Source organism: Macrobrachium nipponense, chromosome 31 (assembly GCF_015104395.2).
Source record: "Macrobrachium nipponense isolate FS-2020 chromosome 31, ASM1510439v2, whole genome shotgun sequence".
In the NCBI taxonomy this organism is placed as follows: domain Eukaryota; kingdom Metazoa; phylum Arthropoda; class Malacostraca; order Decapoda; family Palaemonidae; genus Macrobrachium; species Macrobrachium nipponense.
The window spans coordinates 6461498-6477158 of NC_061093.1; the positions used below are offsets into that span (position 1 = coordinate 6461498).

Below are 15661 nucleotides of genomic sequence, written 5' to 3' on the forward strand. Positions count from 1 at the left end.
GGGTTGCGACTGAGGAGACACAAGGAGGATGGGTTGGGTCTGTTTTGAAGTTGCAGGCTGTCCCTGTTGGGTAACTGGACGGCCTGAACGAATTGCTGCTGCTGCTGACATTTCTGGTAAGGCTGGAATCTTCTACCAGCCTTCTTTGGTTTCTTACCAGCAGCGGGGGCGGATTCTTGTTTCCTCTTAGAGGAGATACCCCATCTAGCTCTGAGGCTCTGGTTGACCCTAGCAGCCTCATGGTGTACCTCATCACCGCGGACTCTGGGAAGAGGTCCGCCCCCCACATGCTGGAAGCCCAGAGCCTATTAGGTTCGTGCCTAATAGTGCATTCCTGCAGAACGTGCTTTCGACAGTTCCTCCTAGCTAGGAAGAAGTCGAAGCATCCGTCTGAACTGTTTGAAGCTGAGACTTGGCCAGAATCTTAAATAAAGGTTCTGTGCCATACGATAAAGCAGCACTCTCAGTAATGATTAGAGAATTGAGGGATCTCCCAAACCTAGTTCGAGCGTCGAACTCTGCTGAATCAAGGTATCAGGCAGCCTCGGAAGCTTTTCACCAAACTGGTCCATTGCACAGTCCGGTTTGAGCTTACCAAGCGTGAAAGTGGAAGGCAAGTTCTCCCACAATTTCCCCGAAAGCTGGGAAAAGCGCGGAGAAAGTAGACTCCGCTTCCCTCAGTTGTGGCATGGGCTCATCCTTGAGGACTGCCTGAAGAGGGTCGCTTTCCACTATTTTGGTAGCGAACGGAAGAGAAGCCTCCTCCTCCGTCGCAAAAATAGTAAAAGGACTCTTGAAAGCCTGGAGCTTGGTGTTGGTACACTCCCAGTCCTCAAGGCAGTGAACCATTCCCGCTGAGGCGTTGCTCTTCACTATAAAGCACATGCTCTCTGGTGATCTTGTCTTCCCTAGGTGTGAGCGCCGCTGCGGTCAGCCTAGCATACCCAATGAAAAGGCTGCGTCAATCCCGGAGGATAAAACTCGAAGTCCTCAATCCTTCGAGTTCCACACTCCGGGACAGAGATCATACCGTCCTTGAATGGAGTGTAAGCGGCTACTCTCCATGGGTTATCCATGGAGAAGGCTGGTAGCGACTCATAAGGAGGTAGCTGGGAATACCAGCACTTGCTACTGGGGAGACTGGGTAAGGAACCTGAGCAAGCCCAGCTACTCGGTCCTCATTCTCTCTAACTCTGTTAGAGAGATCTTGGATGGACTGGCCCGACTGACTCAAAGTGTTGACAGTTGCGCGAACATCTGTTCGAACTTGGTTCCGAGAGGGCGGAGACCTGTGAGCCGACCATCTCTCCTACCTGTTGCATCACCACTGCTGAGAAGGCAGTGGGATCAAAGGTGCTCGGTCCCGCTACTCCAACCGGCGTTGCCGGAGTGGATGCGGTGGAGGCCGGAGAAGGCATTGGCTCAGCAGGAGCGCGAGCCTTCTCCTTAGAAGCTGCTTCTAGAGCTCTTGGAGTGTGAGGAGCTCGGGCTTAGCCTTCACCGCGTCAGCATAGGAAGTCGAAAGACTCTTAGCTGAAGAAGACGACGACGACTTTTTAGAAGTCGTCTTAACGAGGGTCTTCGGTTCTCTCTGTCCCTTCACCTTTGGGGTACAGAGAGAGCTGGGGGGGGGGAGCGGGCAGGGATCTCAGATCCCGAAATCCTTGGAAAGAGGGTAGCAAGTAGAAGAAGGGACGAGGAAAGAATCCAGGAGCGCCCAAGGAAAGACCTTGGGCACCCCGACACCACCTACCTCAACTAACAAATCCTCTGTACCTACCGCCAATTGGCTCAATATTAATGGTCCAGGGTTGCGACATCTGGGACCGTCTCCTGCGTGGCCACGGCCCTAACGACTGCTGCACCTCTTGCTGGATAGAAGCGATGAGAGGGGCGGCTGCAGAGATGGGACAACATATCCTGTTTGACTTGCCGCCGGGGAAGATACTGAATGGCCAGATCTTCTGTCTAGGATGTATGGCTGGCCCTTGGCGGCGTTCTTGCCGAAGCCGCCCACCCAAGCCTTCAGGGTTGCTAGGGCGACTTCCCTCAACACCGGCAGCCTGAAAGAGAAGGCGAAATGAAGCTTCTAGTGCCGGGGAGGGGCGGGGTAACAAGCTTATAACTAATTGTTGTTGTTAGTAATACGATAAAGAAGTCTACAATCGACTTACCCCCCCCACCAGCTGACTGACAAGGTCGTAACAGATGGAGCAGGCTTCCGGGTGCCAGACGATCATGGCGTTGTGATTCGTGGCACATGGGGCGTGAGTCCTGCACTCATCGTGGGCGCATGGGTCGTACAAGGTCGCATTGCACCCTATGGACCTGACAGTTGGTAGCCTGTAAGTGGAAAGATACATAAGTATCAGGAGAACACTTACAGCCTAACAATTGCTCCGCTGCATGCCGGAGCGGTAAAGTTAGATTAAACCAGAGCCCCGCCATAATACGTGTGGTAACAGAAGGTTGGCGTTTGTCTCTTTTCCGGCTACGCCGGAGACAGAGAAAAAAATCCAACCAGTTGTGGTGGTGAGGTATGAAACCACGACGGAGAACGACGGAGATGGTATACACAGTCTATAATACTAAAATTCATCGTAAAAATTAGGGTATATCCTTAAAAAAAATAACAAAATAATCATCGAACTTTCCTCCCCCGTCTACTAGAAGAGTGCCCGGGTTAAGAAGCAAGCTCTCCTCCGGTAGCGGGGGGGAAAAAAGGGAAGGATATAGTAGGCAAGCAATAGACCACGAGAAGTGACCACCCCGCCCGCTAGCGGAGCCAAGACGAACTATAACCAAAGGTGTCCTGGCTGCGGCGGAAGGCTCCGTTCGTTATAGTGGGGAAGGGTGGGACTGAACAACTGGGAGGGGGGTCCCCGGCGTAACGCGGCGGGAGAGAGAGAGGGGGGGGGCGTGGTGGCTACCTCCCCTCTCAACAACTACCCGCTCTGGAGACCCGGTCCCCACGAAACAAGTGGTCGCCCTAAACCCCAGCTGGGAAGAACCCCTGGCCTCCTCAGAGAAGGAGGGAGGAAGGCTACTGAGGTTGTCATAGCAACCAAGGGGTCCCCCAGACCCCTCCCTATACCTGTAGGGAGGAAGGGGGGGGAAGGGTAGGTGCGGTGGAATACGTGGCCGCCAGTGGCCTAAGCCGCGATAGTAACACAACCATGGAGGGCCACGTGAACCAGGCTGTACCAATACATGGGACATGCACCTAGGCTAGCCTAACACCCTAAAAAGAACTAAAATTACATCATAACAGTGGAAAAGACACTTTAGTAAAGAAAAAGAAGCCCAGGAGGAGGCAAACTGTTCCGATGGAACAGGAGACTACTCGGAGCCAGCGATAGCCGATGAAAGAGCAAGAGCTGGGATGCTGGGCCAGAATACAGAATAGCCCTAATACCAAACTAAGAGAATGGTAAACGGGCTAACCTAGCTAAAAATACGATGTAAAAACGATGAACGTTGATATAGTAAGCCCATAAGTACAAGAAGTCCCAGTATGGAAGACCGGGAATTCTAGACATGAGGCAGCATGGCGCCGCCACTAGCCGACCGTATATGACCTATTAGAAGGAAAATACTGGTTCCTGGAAGACTAAAATACAGAAAATACTACTTATGAGGCACTTAACTTAGCCGATGCGATGGCAGCACGTTCCATGGTAAAGAAGAGGAGATAAATCCAAAGATTAGCACACGTGAAAAAATGCGTCCAACTCGTACTGCTAAATATTAAGGATGACCGCTAGGGGCGCTGCTGTCCGTGGCGTCCTTAGTAGTAGTAGTAGCGGCCGCATCACCCGTTAGTATCAGCTCTCTAGTGGGGATTTTGGATTGGAAGGTCTAAATGGTGAATGACTCGTGGTAGTGATCCCACTCGCCCCTCTCATACAGACACTTCTTTTATAGAGTGAGCGAGTCAGTTTTACTGACATTTTCTTAATTTTGTTTTTCTCTGGTAAGATTTAGATTAATTTTGCCTAGAAAGAATGATATTAAGGATCCTTTCATAGGCCGACACGAGCTGAGCCCAGAAATTGGACATGTCAGAAGCTTCTGACTCGCTCACCTATATAAAAGGTGTTGGTATAAAACTGGGGCGAGTGTTAAACACTACCACAGCAACCCCTCCAATTAGCCTTTTCCTCATCACGACCCTAAATACGGGGAGCCGACCATAGGTCACACTAGCTACCCCGTTGAAGCGTCTGTGACGTCATACTTATCGATAGCATGAAGCTTGGTGCACTGCAATGGGGGGGGGGAAAACCACAGGGGGGATTTCACTGGGCGACACGGCTTCCTCGCCCAGAAATGATTTTTCCTACTCAAATCCCTTTTCTGGGCTCAGCCGTGTCGCTCCCGTGAAATTGTACCAGAAAACACCAACTACATCACTCTGAAACAAAATAAATATTATTAAATTGTATAAATTAACACCATACACCAAGTCAAATACAAAGAAAGAAATGTGCTGCGGTAGGTGAGAATGTTAATAATGCTGGCATAATGGAAAATATTCATATGACACAAGGACAGTACTAGATATGATGTTGTAGCAGGAGACACTGACCTCCTCTACAGCTATTGCAATGATTTCAGATCCTCCAAAGACTTAAGGTAATGCTTTGGAAAACCCAGTGCGACTTCCAACCAGTATACTTCTTCAGATCATCAAAGTTCATATATTTTGAAGAAATTTACAGAAGTTGTTATAGCCAGAATACCACGCGCTTTGGGAAGGACCCTGGGCTGACTTTCTTGGTAAAATACAAAAACTGCTGCGCAATGCCCTTTAGAGATATGGGTACCACCACCGCCCCACATGAAAAAGGGGGGAGGGGGCCTCCGAAAAGGTAGATGTTCTAGATAAATAGTCCTTAGGAGTTTTAACAGGACATAAAGAAGAATGTTGCGGAATCGGAACAACCTTCCATGGGGATCACCTTACCGAAGGGTTCTCATTCTTAGCCATTCATAAAAATATTTATTTGGTGAAAGCACACGTCACCCGAGGAAAGGAATTCTATATGCCCTTGGCCACTAGATAAAGATGACATCTGCGATGTTCTGGCACCTGAAGCCAGACTTAATAAAAACAGTGCCTTACGCAGAAGGGTTTGGCAATCACATTTGAAGTTTGTCTGTTTTAGAGTCCTAACCTGAGGACATCATTAAGAAACCATGACACTGACGACGGCCTGTGAATAAGCCGCAGGCGTGCACAAGCCCTTGGATTGAGGTGAAATAAGACTCAGATAGATTATAACCAAAACCCGAGAAGAAAAATCTTTTTCAGAGCTGACTTAGTGGTTGTTATTGTGGCAACTGCCAAGCCTTGTTCGAATAAAGTCCTGAGGAATGTTATAGCCACGTTCATTGTCATTACTTTGCCATTTGATTCCCTGAGAAATGTAGGCAATTGTTTAACTGCTGAACCATACTGGCGAAGTGTAGATTCTCTTTTGTCTGACTCCAAGAACAAAATGTTCTGTGGATCAATGTCCCCATACCCTCCTACCTGCAAACTTCATGAAATCCATAAAGATAGGGTTTTGTGAAGACCTGAGGAATCGAACACAGTCACCGTTTTGAACTTGTTGCGACAGCCTCAAGTCCGGGAGAGGGTGAGACGAAGACCTAGTTCCAGGAGAAGGGGAAACCAATTGTTCTTGGGCCAGTAAGGAGCTATGAGAGCCACCTGACCTTTGAAGGATTTCAACTTGTGCAGCACCTTCAGGAGAAGGTTCATTGGAGGGAATAAATAAACCTTCCTCCACTGGTTCCAATCTATGCTCAGGGCGTCCGTAGCGTATGCTAGAGGGTCCATATTTGGGGCTACGTAACAAGGCAGCTTGTGGTTTGCCCCTGTAGCGAACATATCTACTTTCAGACACCGGTACTCTCCTACAAACCCTCTTGAAGGATTCCTGGTCCAGTGACCATTACTGACTCCAGGGGGACTGACCGGGACAGTGCGTCTGCTACTACATTGTGGACTCCTGCCAGATGGGTAGCCGATAGATGCCAGGTGTTCTTGTCAGCTAGAGAAAAAGTTGCTATCACCACGTGGTTCACATGACTTGACTTTGAACCACCTCTGTTTATACGGTGTATCACTACCGCACTGTCAAGAGCCAATCTGATATGAGTCTCCTCCGGAGGACGGAGCTTCATTAAGGTCAGAAACACTGCCATAGCTTCCAGGATGTTGATGTGAAGCTTTTGGAACTGAGGTGACCAAGTTCCCTGAACCTTGTCGTGCTGTGAATAACCTCCCCAACCTGACAGTGATGCGACTGTATGCACCAGTAGGGACGGGGGAGGGAACTGCAACTGTAACTCTTTGGCTAGGTTTTCGGCCATTGCCCATGGACGTAGATGTTCCTTGGGAATCAGAGGTACCCGGCTGAACTTGTCGCGACACTTGGCATTGGCCTTTGAACGTCAAAATCGATTGATGTCCTTGAGCTTGGCTTTCAACAGAACGTCTGTGACTGAGGCAAATTGGAGCGAGCCTAGGGTCGTCTCCTGATTCCTTCTCGAAGCCTTTTTGCATTTTATTTTAAGAATTGGCTTGTTACCTTGGCATCCCCTTCCCTGATGGAATGGAAAGATTTTGTGTGAATCCAAGCCCCAATGGATACCTAGCCACTGGAACTTGGATTCTGGGGCCAATCGGGACTTGGTCCTGTTGATCTTGAACCCTATATATTCCAGGAAAGATATGACCTCGTCCGTGGCTTTCATATACTTGTCTTTGGCCATCTCCCAGATTAGCCAGTCGTTTAGGTACACCACCACCAATAAAACCTGAGACCTTAGCTCCTGCACCACTACCTCTGCCAGTTTCGTGAAAACCCTTGGGGCTATATTCAGCCCGAAGGGCATCACCTTGAAGGAATAGGCTTCTTTCCCTAGTTTGAAACCCAGGAATGGATGGAAGTGCCGAGACATTGGGACATGAGAATAGGCATCTGTAAGATCTATAGAGGTGGTGACGCCCCCACGGGGAAGTAAGGCCCGTACCTGAGAGATGGTCAGCATTTCGAACTTGTCGCAAGGAATGTACAAGTTTAAACGGGACAAGTCTAAGATCTCCCTTCTTTGGTCGGTCCCTTTCTTTGGGACACTGAAAAGACGACTCTGAAATTTCAAGTTCTTTGTCCCGGAGACTGCTCCCTTCTGGAGAAGATCCCTGGAGTAATCCATCAACCCTTGGGTTGGATGCTGATAGATGGATACTATGCTTTCGGCTCAGCTGCTGAACCCCCAACGATGTTAAAAGAGATACAGCCTGCCTCCTATTTGAGGAACTTCATTGAGATGATGGGAGGGTCGGGTTCCTTTCCTGACCATGCACCTCTAGCTCGCCCTGGGCTCCGGTTCCTCCACGCTGACGAAAGGGGCCTCTAGCCCTGCAACCCCTAGCAACCTTGGTAAAAGGTTGAAATAACCCGATTCTCATCCGAACCGGGTTAAAAGCAGGCGGAACCATGAAGACAGTGGGGGAACCTGTTGGCTAGCCGACGGACGGAAAAGGAAGACAAATTGATGCTGTTGCCGAGGCTGAGCCTTAGAAGATGAAGGTTGGGGAACTTGCTGAATTAGAACAGCTTGTAGCACAGGATGCTGTTGCGGAACTTGGAAAGGTTGGTACCTTCTTTGACCCTTCCTAGCCCTAAAACTGGGAGGAAGAAGAGTCTAATTTCCTTTTGAAAGGAATGCCCCGCCAACGCAATCTGATGCTTTGATTAAAAACGTGATGCCTCGTTCTGAACCTCGTTTACTGCCGAAGCTGGGAAGAGATCTGCACCCCAGATTGAGGAAGCCAGAAGCTTGTTGGGTTCGTGCCTGGTCGTAGCCTCGGATAGAACATGCTTCCTGCCATTTCTCTTAGTAACCGCAAAGCTGTACGAGTCACATTGCATGCTTAAAAGTAACTACTCCGCAATGACCTTAAACAGCGGTTCATGAGCGTACTCCAGAGCCGCCGTCTCCGTCATCACTAGAGAGTTAAGAGACCTTGCAAGACGTGTCCTAGCATCAAATTCGGCTTGGATCAGTGCGTCTGACAGAGGCGCTCACTAAACAAGTTGATTGCACAGTTTGGCTTAAGCTTGCCTACTGAGAATGTAGCCGGCAAACTTCCCACAAATTCTCCCTACCTGGGAGTAGCAATGATGTGGGATCTGTCTCGCTAAGCTGGGGCTCTTCCCGAGTCACTGCCTGAAGGGTAAGTCCTGCTACCTTTTATGTAAAAGGTAAGGAGTTCCCGTCATCAGACGTAAACATCGTGAAAGGGCTTTTAAATGCTGTTACCTTAGTATTTGAGCAGATCCACTTCTATGCTCCATATCCATACTTGATGAGCCTGATTGCTAGAAAGGATAACAGTCCCCTTGGAGACCTTGTCCTCCCTAATCGAAGCTGCCTCCATAAACCTAACGTAACCTATAAATGGTGGCCATAACCTTTCGGGGAAGAACTCGAAATCCTCGAGTCTACGTGTACCACAACCTTCTGCAGTCAACATCCCGCTGACAAACGGAGCGAAGTTCACTACCCTCCAAGGATCACCAGGTAACGGAGGGAGCGTGGACCCATCAGGCATGCTCTGACCTTGCACCAAGTTACTAGGAGGTGCCGGAACTGCCGACTCCTGTCTGAGACCTGCAATCAGGGAGTCCTGTGCACCTAAACTTTTAAGAACACCCTTTCAAACCTTGCTGCGACTGAACTGACTAAGCTAGCAAGACCACTGACCTGATTTAAAATATTCGTGTTGAACAGGTCTTTGCCGACTAAAGGGGAACCTTCCAGCCCTCCCTACGGTACCTTATGAGGTATCCGATCTCAAGACGTTGAAGGGATGGGACTTTAGGGCAATGGGAAGAGTTCTCTCCTTAAGGCCTTGGATTTGCAGACTTAGAAAGAAATCTCAGCCTAGGTTTAATATGTGTATGAACCTCTGGCACCTGCCCAGGCCTTGGCTTTGTGTCTGATTGGCTTTTAAGCAAGGTTTTACCCGAAGGTTTTCTCTTTAATCTAGGAATCACAGAGAAGGAATGCGACCTGGGAGGGGGCAAACCTCCTGTGAAACCCATGAAGGAATTGGGAGTAAAGGGAGAGGAAGAATCAGAGTCACTCGAGGAAAGACCCCGGTGACCAACTAGGCTAGCCTCATTAACACTGTTACCTGTAACCATATCTAGTGTAACGGGCAAATCCTCACTACTTCAAGTGAGACTACTTCCAACCAAGGTCCGGCAACTCTGCCTCTTGCTGTTCCATAACTGAATCTTGAATTGATTTGATAATTGGTGCTGCGACTTTTGGGTCAACGTATCTGGCAGCTTTCCCGGCTGGGAGGCTGCCATATCTTGAGGTAGAATATAAGGCTTAGCTTTCCCTACGTTCTGTCCAAAACCTCCAACCCAGATCTTGAGGGTGGAGAGTGCAGCATGCTTAACAGACTGCTCCGTCTGTAATGCAAGGAATGTGTCAATTCGAGTAAAATCTTTGAACATTATCCTTACATATGTTGATTAATTAATGTAATTTAATTTAAAGAAATTTTTATTATTTTATTTATTTATTTATTTATTTATTTATTTATTTATTTATTTTTTTATTTATTTATTTATTTATTTATTATTGATTTTTTTTTTATTTTTTTTTTACACTAACAGTAGTAGTATAATTCCATCACAATATGCATAGAACAAGCAGTGCTGTAACTTACCGAACAGGTAACCTGTTGTACAAGTCGTAGCAGGCAAAGCAGTTTTCGTGATGCCAGACTACGGTAACCGTAAGCAATACTGCGCACGGGGGTCATGGTTCCGGCAAACATCATGGTTGCACGGATCCTGTAGACCGCAACCAGACACTGAGTGGCCTGTAAGTGCAATAATATATAAGAACAATTGCACAAACTTATTAGGATTATATTATAATAATGTCATATGCCGGAGCATTCAGGACTGAAATAATATATATATAAAAAATATATGAATATATATATATTCATATGTTTACGTCCCGGGGACTGTGTAATAATTAAAACAACCCGGAGCTGTATGACCCGGGGTGGGGGGTACACGAAGTAACCCGGGACGGCCACATGAACTTGCAAGTTCCGTGGCAAAAGAAAGGAAAATATATATATATTCATATATTTACGTCCCGGGGACTGTGTAAGAAATAAAACCACCCGGAGCTGTATGACCCGGGGTGGGGGTACACAGAGTAACCCGGGGAAAAAAGGGGAAAAACTACTTGCCTACTGACAAAACGATAAGAAACGGCAAAGCTGACGAAAAGAAAAAAGGGAAAATTCTTGAATGAAATAAACCAACCTTAAAAATAACAGGGGGGGGGGAGGGGGGGGGGACGATGGAAAAACGGCGAAGCACGAAATAAAGAAAACGTGCTCGAATGAAGACCCCCGTGAAAAACATGAAAATAATGAAAATAACAATACATAAACGAAAATAGGATCGACTAAAAACTGCCACCCAAGAAATAAATAAATATATGTACTGAAATATCACATGTTACAAGCAGAGAGGAAGACCACTCGAACTCGGTACAATTCAAGGGTAAGCCGCAAAGGCGACTTGCCGCCCGCCCGCTACTTATAAGTGACGCCAAATAAAATCCTAAATAAAGGCAAAACGAAAGGCAAATTCACTCTCTAAATATTGAAAAAGGGAGGAACCAGTACCTGACTTGGGTGAAGAGGTAGATTGACGATCCGTAACCAAGAATAAAAATAAAAGAACAAATAGCTATATTCGAACGTACGAACACGATATGGCTATCGAAAAGTATGTCGTCACAGACGCCTTCAACGGGGTAGCTAGGTGTGACCTATGGGTCGGCTCCCCGTATTTAGGGTCTTTTGATGAGGAAAAGGCTAATTGAGGGGTTTGCTGTGGTAGTGTTTAACACTCGCCCCAGTTTTATACCGACACCTTTTATATAGGTGAGCGAGTCAGAAGCTTCTGACATGTCCAATTTAGCAGTTCTCTGGTATTATAGCAATATTTTACTAGAAATAGTGCTAAAGCAGACATATTTCACTGGGCGTTCACTGGGCGACACGGCTGAGCCCAGAAATAGTCTTGATTTCCCCAAAATAGCTAACATGAAGGTTAAGTAAAAATGAATTAAAAATCCCAAAAATAATTAAAATGCCATTACTATTCTGCTATTCTGCGTGATCATATTGGATAGAACTATCCCCACTTATTCTCACTGTCAAGTAACTCCATGAGTCTCTATCAAGTAAATGTCAGATAAAAGTCTAGAGAATTCATTTTTCAATAGCGACAACCGAATCCATCCTGAAAAAGAAACCACAATTATAAGACACTGAAAGGACATAAGAAATGAAATGGATAAATGTCCTATAAATCTTTCCAAGTTTTGGGGTCACCACTGACAGATTCTTGTCTAATGAATCGATAAGGTTCCATACTGGAGTTATATATGATCTCTTTTGCCCTCATGGACATATGCACTGAAACCTACTAATGGACGTACGGATGTAAGCACGCCAATGTCTTCTCTGTTCCCTTGTATGTGCGTTTTCCATTTCATGTAAACTCACTTGACCTCTGATGTCACAGTCACCTGATCTTTCCACTATTCAGGTCATTTGCGCGCCCGCAGTCTCCCTGGTGTGATTGGAGCGTTAAGACTTGTCTCATATCAGCATCCTGAGGAATTCACTGTTTTGCACTAGTCTCAAACACCAAACACTAAAGTTATTGACCTAATTTATTTTATTTCCTGCCAGTGCCGTAATACATACATATTATTAGATAAATGGTTAGGGTTGCTTGTCGTAACAATTTTACTTATGAGGTGTCACTGTGTTTATTTCTTCAATGCATTAAAGCATTACAAAGATAAGAGGTTTGTAATAAGGGAACAAAAAATATTTTATAATTATGGAGCAAGAAACTAACCATTTTGCTTTGTTGATGTTTTAAGACTCTCTGTGTAAGGAATTTATAATTTGATTATTACAAGGGCTTTATAAAGGAGTAGCATTATTTTTTTCTGATTTTTCCAACCACATTTCTTTTCTCGTGTCAAGAGTAGCTTGTGCTAATCTTCTTCCTTTTCAGTTTCAGTGTTTAATATGCAGAGACAACTGCTGTTGAAAGTCTAAAGACCTCTCTATATAATAAATTCAATATTTGTTTGTTAGAAGAATTTTTAGTGTGAAGATCATGATAAAAGAGAAATGTTAGTTTCTCTTAAATTTGTAAACCACTATTCTGTGTTCAGAATAGTTGATGGTAATTTTTCTTCTGCTCCAGTTTTAATGCTTGGGAGATAATTGTTGGCATTTAATGTTTATGAATCTAATATAAATTTATAATTTGATTATTACAAGGGTTTGTAGTGCTTCTTATAGTTCAAATTATATTTGTATAGTTTTAGTTTTTATTATAATTCAAACCATATTCATATAGTTTGATGCTAGCAAATCTTACTTCCATTTCAGTTTCAGCGTTTGATATCTGGAGATAATGTTGCTGTAGACCTTAAAGATCTTCGCCGCCACACACAGTATTATGGAGGATTTCATGATAAACACCGCGTTGTTTGTTGGCTGTGGGATATTCTGGAGAAGGATTTCAAGGAAGAGGAAAGGGCTCTTTTCTTAAAGGTGTGTACATTGTATTTATACAAAGAAATCTTTATTGACTGTATGTGTAAGTATCCATATAAAGCTTTGGGTCCAAATTTATGGTTTCTTGTGCTTCCCATTTTAAAAGTGTAATACTCTCCCTTTATAAACTCATTTGTAGAGGAGAGTTGGTTGTTATGCAGTGAGACCTGTCTTCGTTAGTTTGGCTAGTCTGTTGGGACGGCAACAAGACATTCACAGAAGACTGGAAATATGACAAGTTTGGAATGACAAAGAGTACTGTTGTGATTTTCATTAGTTATTTCTCTTACAAAGTTACTTTCATATTCAAAATTTTAATAAATATCCATGGTTACCATCTTAGATACAGGACTGTGGGTTCTTGGTCACAGAATGAAGTAAATCTTTATATAAGTTAACTGGAACTTATAAAACTAAAATTGCCTGCATATTTTTGTCCAAAAATATGCAAAAGTCTTCATGAGATGGTCTAGATAGAATCTTTTATCTCTTTAGGCTGACAGACAAATTCTCATCGTGGTCTGACTGGATTGCTCCCCAAAGGATAGATAAGGATGGCACTACCTTCAACAAACTGATGACACCTTCCCAGGTGTCTTATCTATGAGTTTGGTCCAGTCCCAGGATATGCACAATACACATGATCATTTGCACTCACACCAAGAAGCCAGCTCACACCCCTTGCCTATCCAATCTTTATACTGTAGTTATTTGCAAAGCAAGGAAGTACTGTTAGCCAACACCCAGGTTGCTTTGGATATCTTTGATAATCTTCTCTTGTTGCTAGGTGCTGATTACCATAACATCTTGGTATGAGTGCACCAGAGAATGGAAGGAACCACCCTGCTTTAGAGGGAGGCTCAATTTGTCAATTTTGGACTTCTTACTGTTTGGACCTACAGAACTCTCTTTCCTACCAAGTGAGGGAGAGCAAAGACTCTGGGCAACTTGGTTGTTTAACTGGTAGTCTGCTGCAAAGTCACCATTTCAGTGATTCCTGGGAAGACAAAGATGTTAGCCATCACTAGATGCATGACATAGTTGCTCACCTTATTGAGAAACCATTACATTATACGCACTTGTTCAGATAACATATTACATTGGAATGAACACATTACTAAGAAAGCCTCATTTGAAACAAACTTGTCCCACCCTATTGGATACTTCAAGGTAGGTCATTAAAAAGAACATTCATATGAAGGATTTGTCAACTAGTACATAGCAATATATTGGAAATACCTGAATGTTGACTGCATTGAAGACATAGATCTTGATGTAGAGTTGACCCCCAGTATTCGCAGGAGTTCAGGACCACAACCACCCGCAAAAATCTGTGCTAATTTGTTACTCCCTTCTAAAAATGCATATCACTGCCTATTTTAATAGTTCAGACACAAAATATACTTTAAACTAAAACACTTATAACTGCCTATTTTAATAGTTCAGACACAAAATATACTTTAAACTAAAACTCTTATAACTGCCTATTTTAATAGCTCAAGCACCAGGTATGCCTACCTTAAACTATCATCCTACACTAAATATACCTTCAACTAACATCCTAAAACACTTTAACATCATTTCAAAATCATCTTACAATATTACCCTTAAAAATATATGGCTTACAACTGCTTGTGAAACTAATCAAGTTCCCGTATATTCAGGCACAGACATTTTCTCTCGCACAGTATTCAAGCCGTCTCATTTTCTTTTTACAGTAGATAGGGGAAACATTGGGATTTCACAAGTAAAGTACTGCACCCAAATATTTAAATGTGCATTGAAAAATGATTCCAAATTATATGTGCAGTCAACAGTGAAAAATATCCTCTTGTGTATTGTTGTGTGTCTTAATCATACATAAAATCAACTAAAATTGTAATAAAAGTGGTACAATTAGTCAAGCAAAGCAAAAGAAAAAATTTCTAATGTACGTATGTATGCACAGACTTATTCAGTGGCATCATGAACTTCCTGGAGTTTTATTTTAATATTTTAATAAATTATGTTACTTTACCTTTGTATACCCATTATACTTTTAGGTACATAATTAAAAATAATAATTCCATTAATAAGCTCGATTCTTGTAGCAACTCAAAAATTATTTTCTTAATTCTTCGGTCGTAGGCTCAATCAGCGGGTTCTGAGAACGTAAACATTACAAATAGCTGGATGATAATTTATTCATATGCATATTATGATGATAATATATCAGTAATGCAGTATTAATGGATTCTGTAAGTGAAATAACATTTTATCGATATTTTGCTGTGTTTTCATAATTAATATTAATATTTGAAAATTAGCAAATCATCTTTTATGTTATAAAAAATTCTCTTAGTCACAAAAATAACATGAAAAAAATGAGCAAATATGTATTTTAGATATGCTCTACTAGCATCCGAAAACACTTTATATCAATTCAAAGTCATCTTACAATATTGCTCTTAAAAATATTTGCCTAACAAATACGTGTGAGAATTAATCAAGTTCCCGCCATATTCAGGCACAGCCATTTCCTCTCATACGTTACTCAAGCCATCCATTTTCTTTTAACAGTCTATAGGGGAACATTGGGAATTCACAAGTAGAGTTAAAAACTTTACCTAAATATCTAAATATACATTGAAAAAAAGACATTTTATTGATATTTTGCAGTGCTTACATTAATATTAATATTCAAAAATTAGTAAATTATTTTTTCATCATAAAAAATTTATTTTTTCATGAATATAACATGAAAATACAGTAATTAATGAATATTTCTTTATAAAAAAAAATCTGGGAATTAAGAGAATTTTCTGCACTTTATTTGGATTTACGTTCCACAGAAAAATCTGTGACTAATTGAAGCCACGAATGCTGAACCGCGATATAGCGGGGGGAGGGGGTCCACTGTACCAATTGAGTGTAGGTGCATTACCATGACTTGCTACAGTATCTTGTTTTCAAAGA

The 15661-nt window shown here is 43.5% G+C and overlaps 1 protein-coding gene across 1 annotated transcript in view; it reads left to right on the top strand.

Moving 5' to 3' along the window:
• The window catches only part of LOC135206575 (ubiquitin-protein ligase E3B-like), a 51636-nt gene that overhangs the window by 21654 nt on the left and 14321 nt on the right, over positions 1–15661 (top strand). Inside the window, exon 3 of the mRNA XM_064237918.1 lies at positions 12539–12703. Within this exon, the coding sequence (XP_064093988.1) occupies positions 12539–12703 (165 nt within the window). The remainder of the gene's footprint in view (positions 1–12538; positions 12704–15661) is intronic.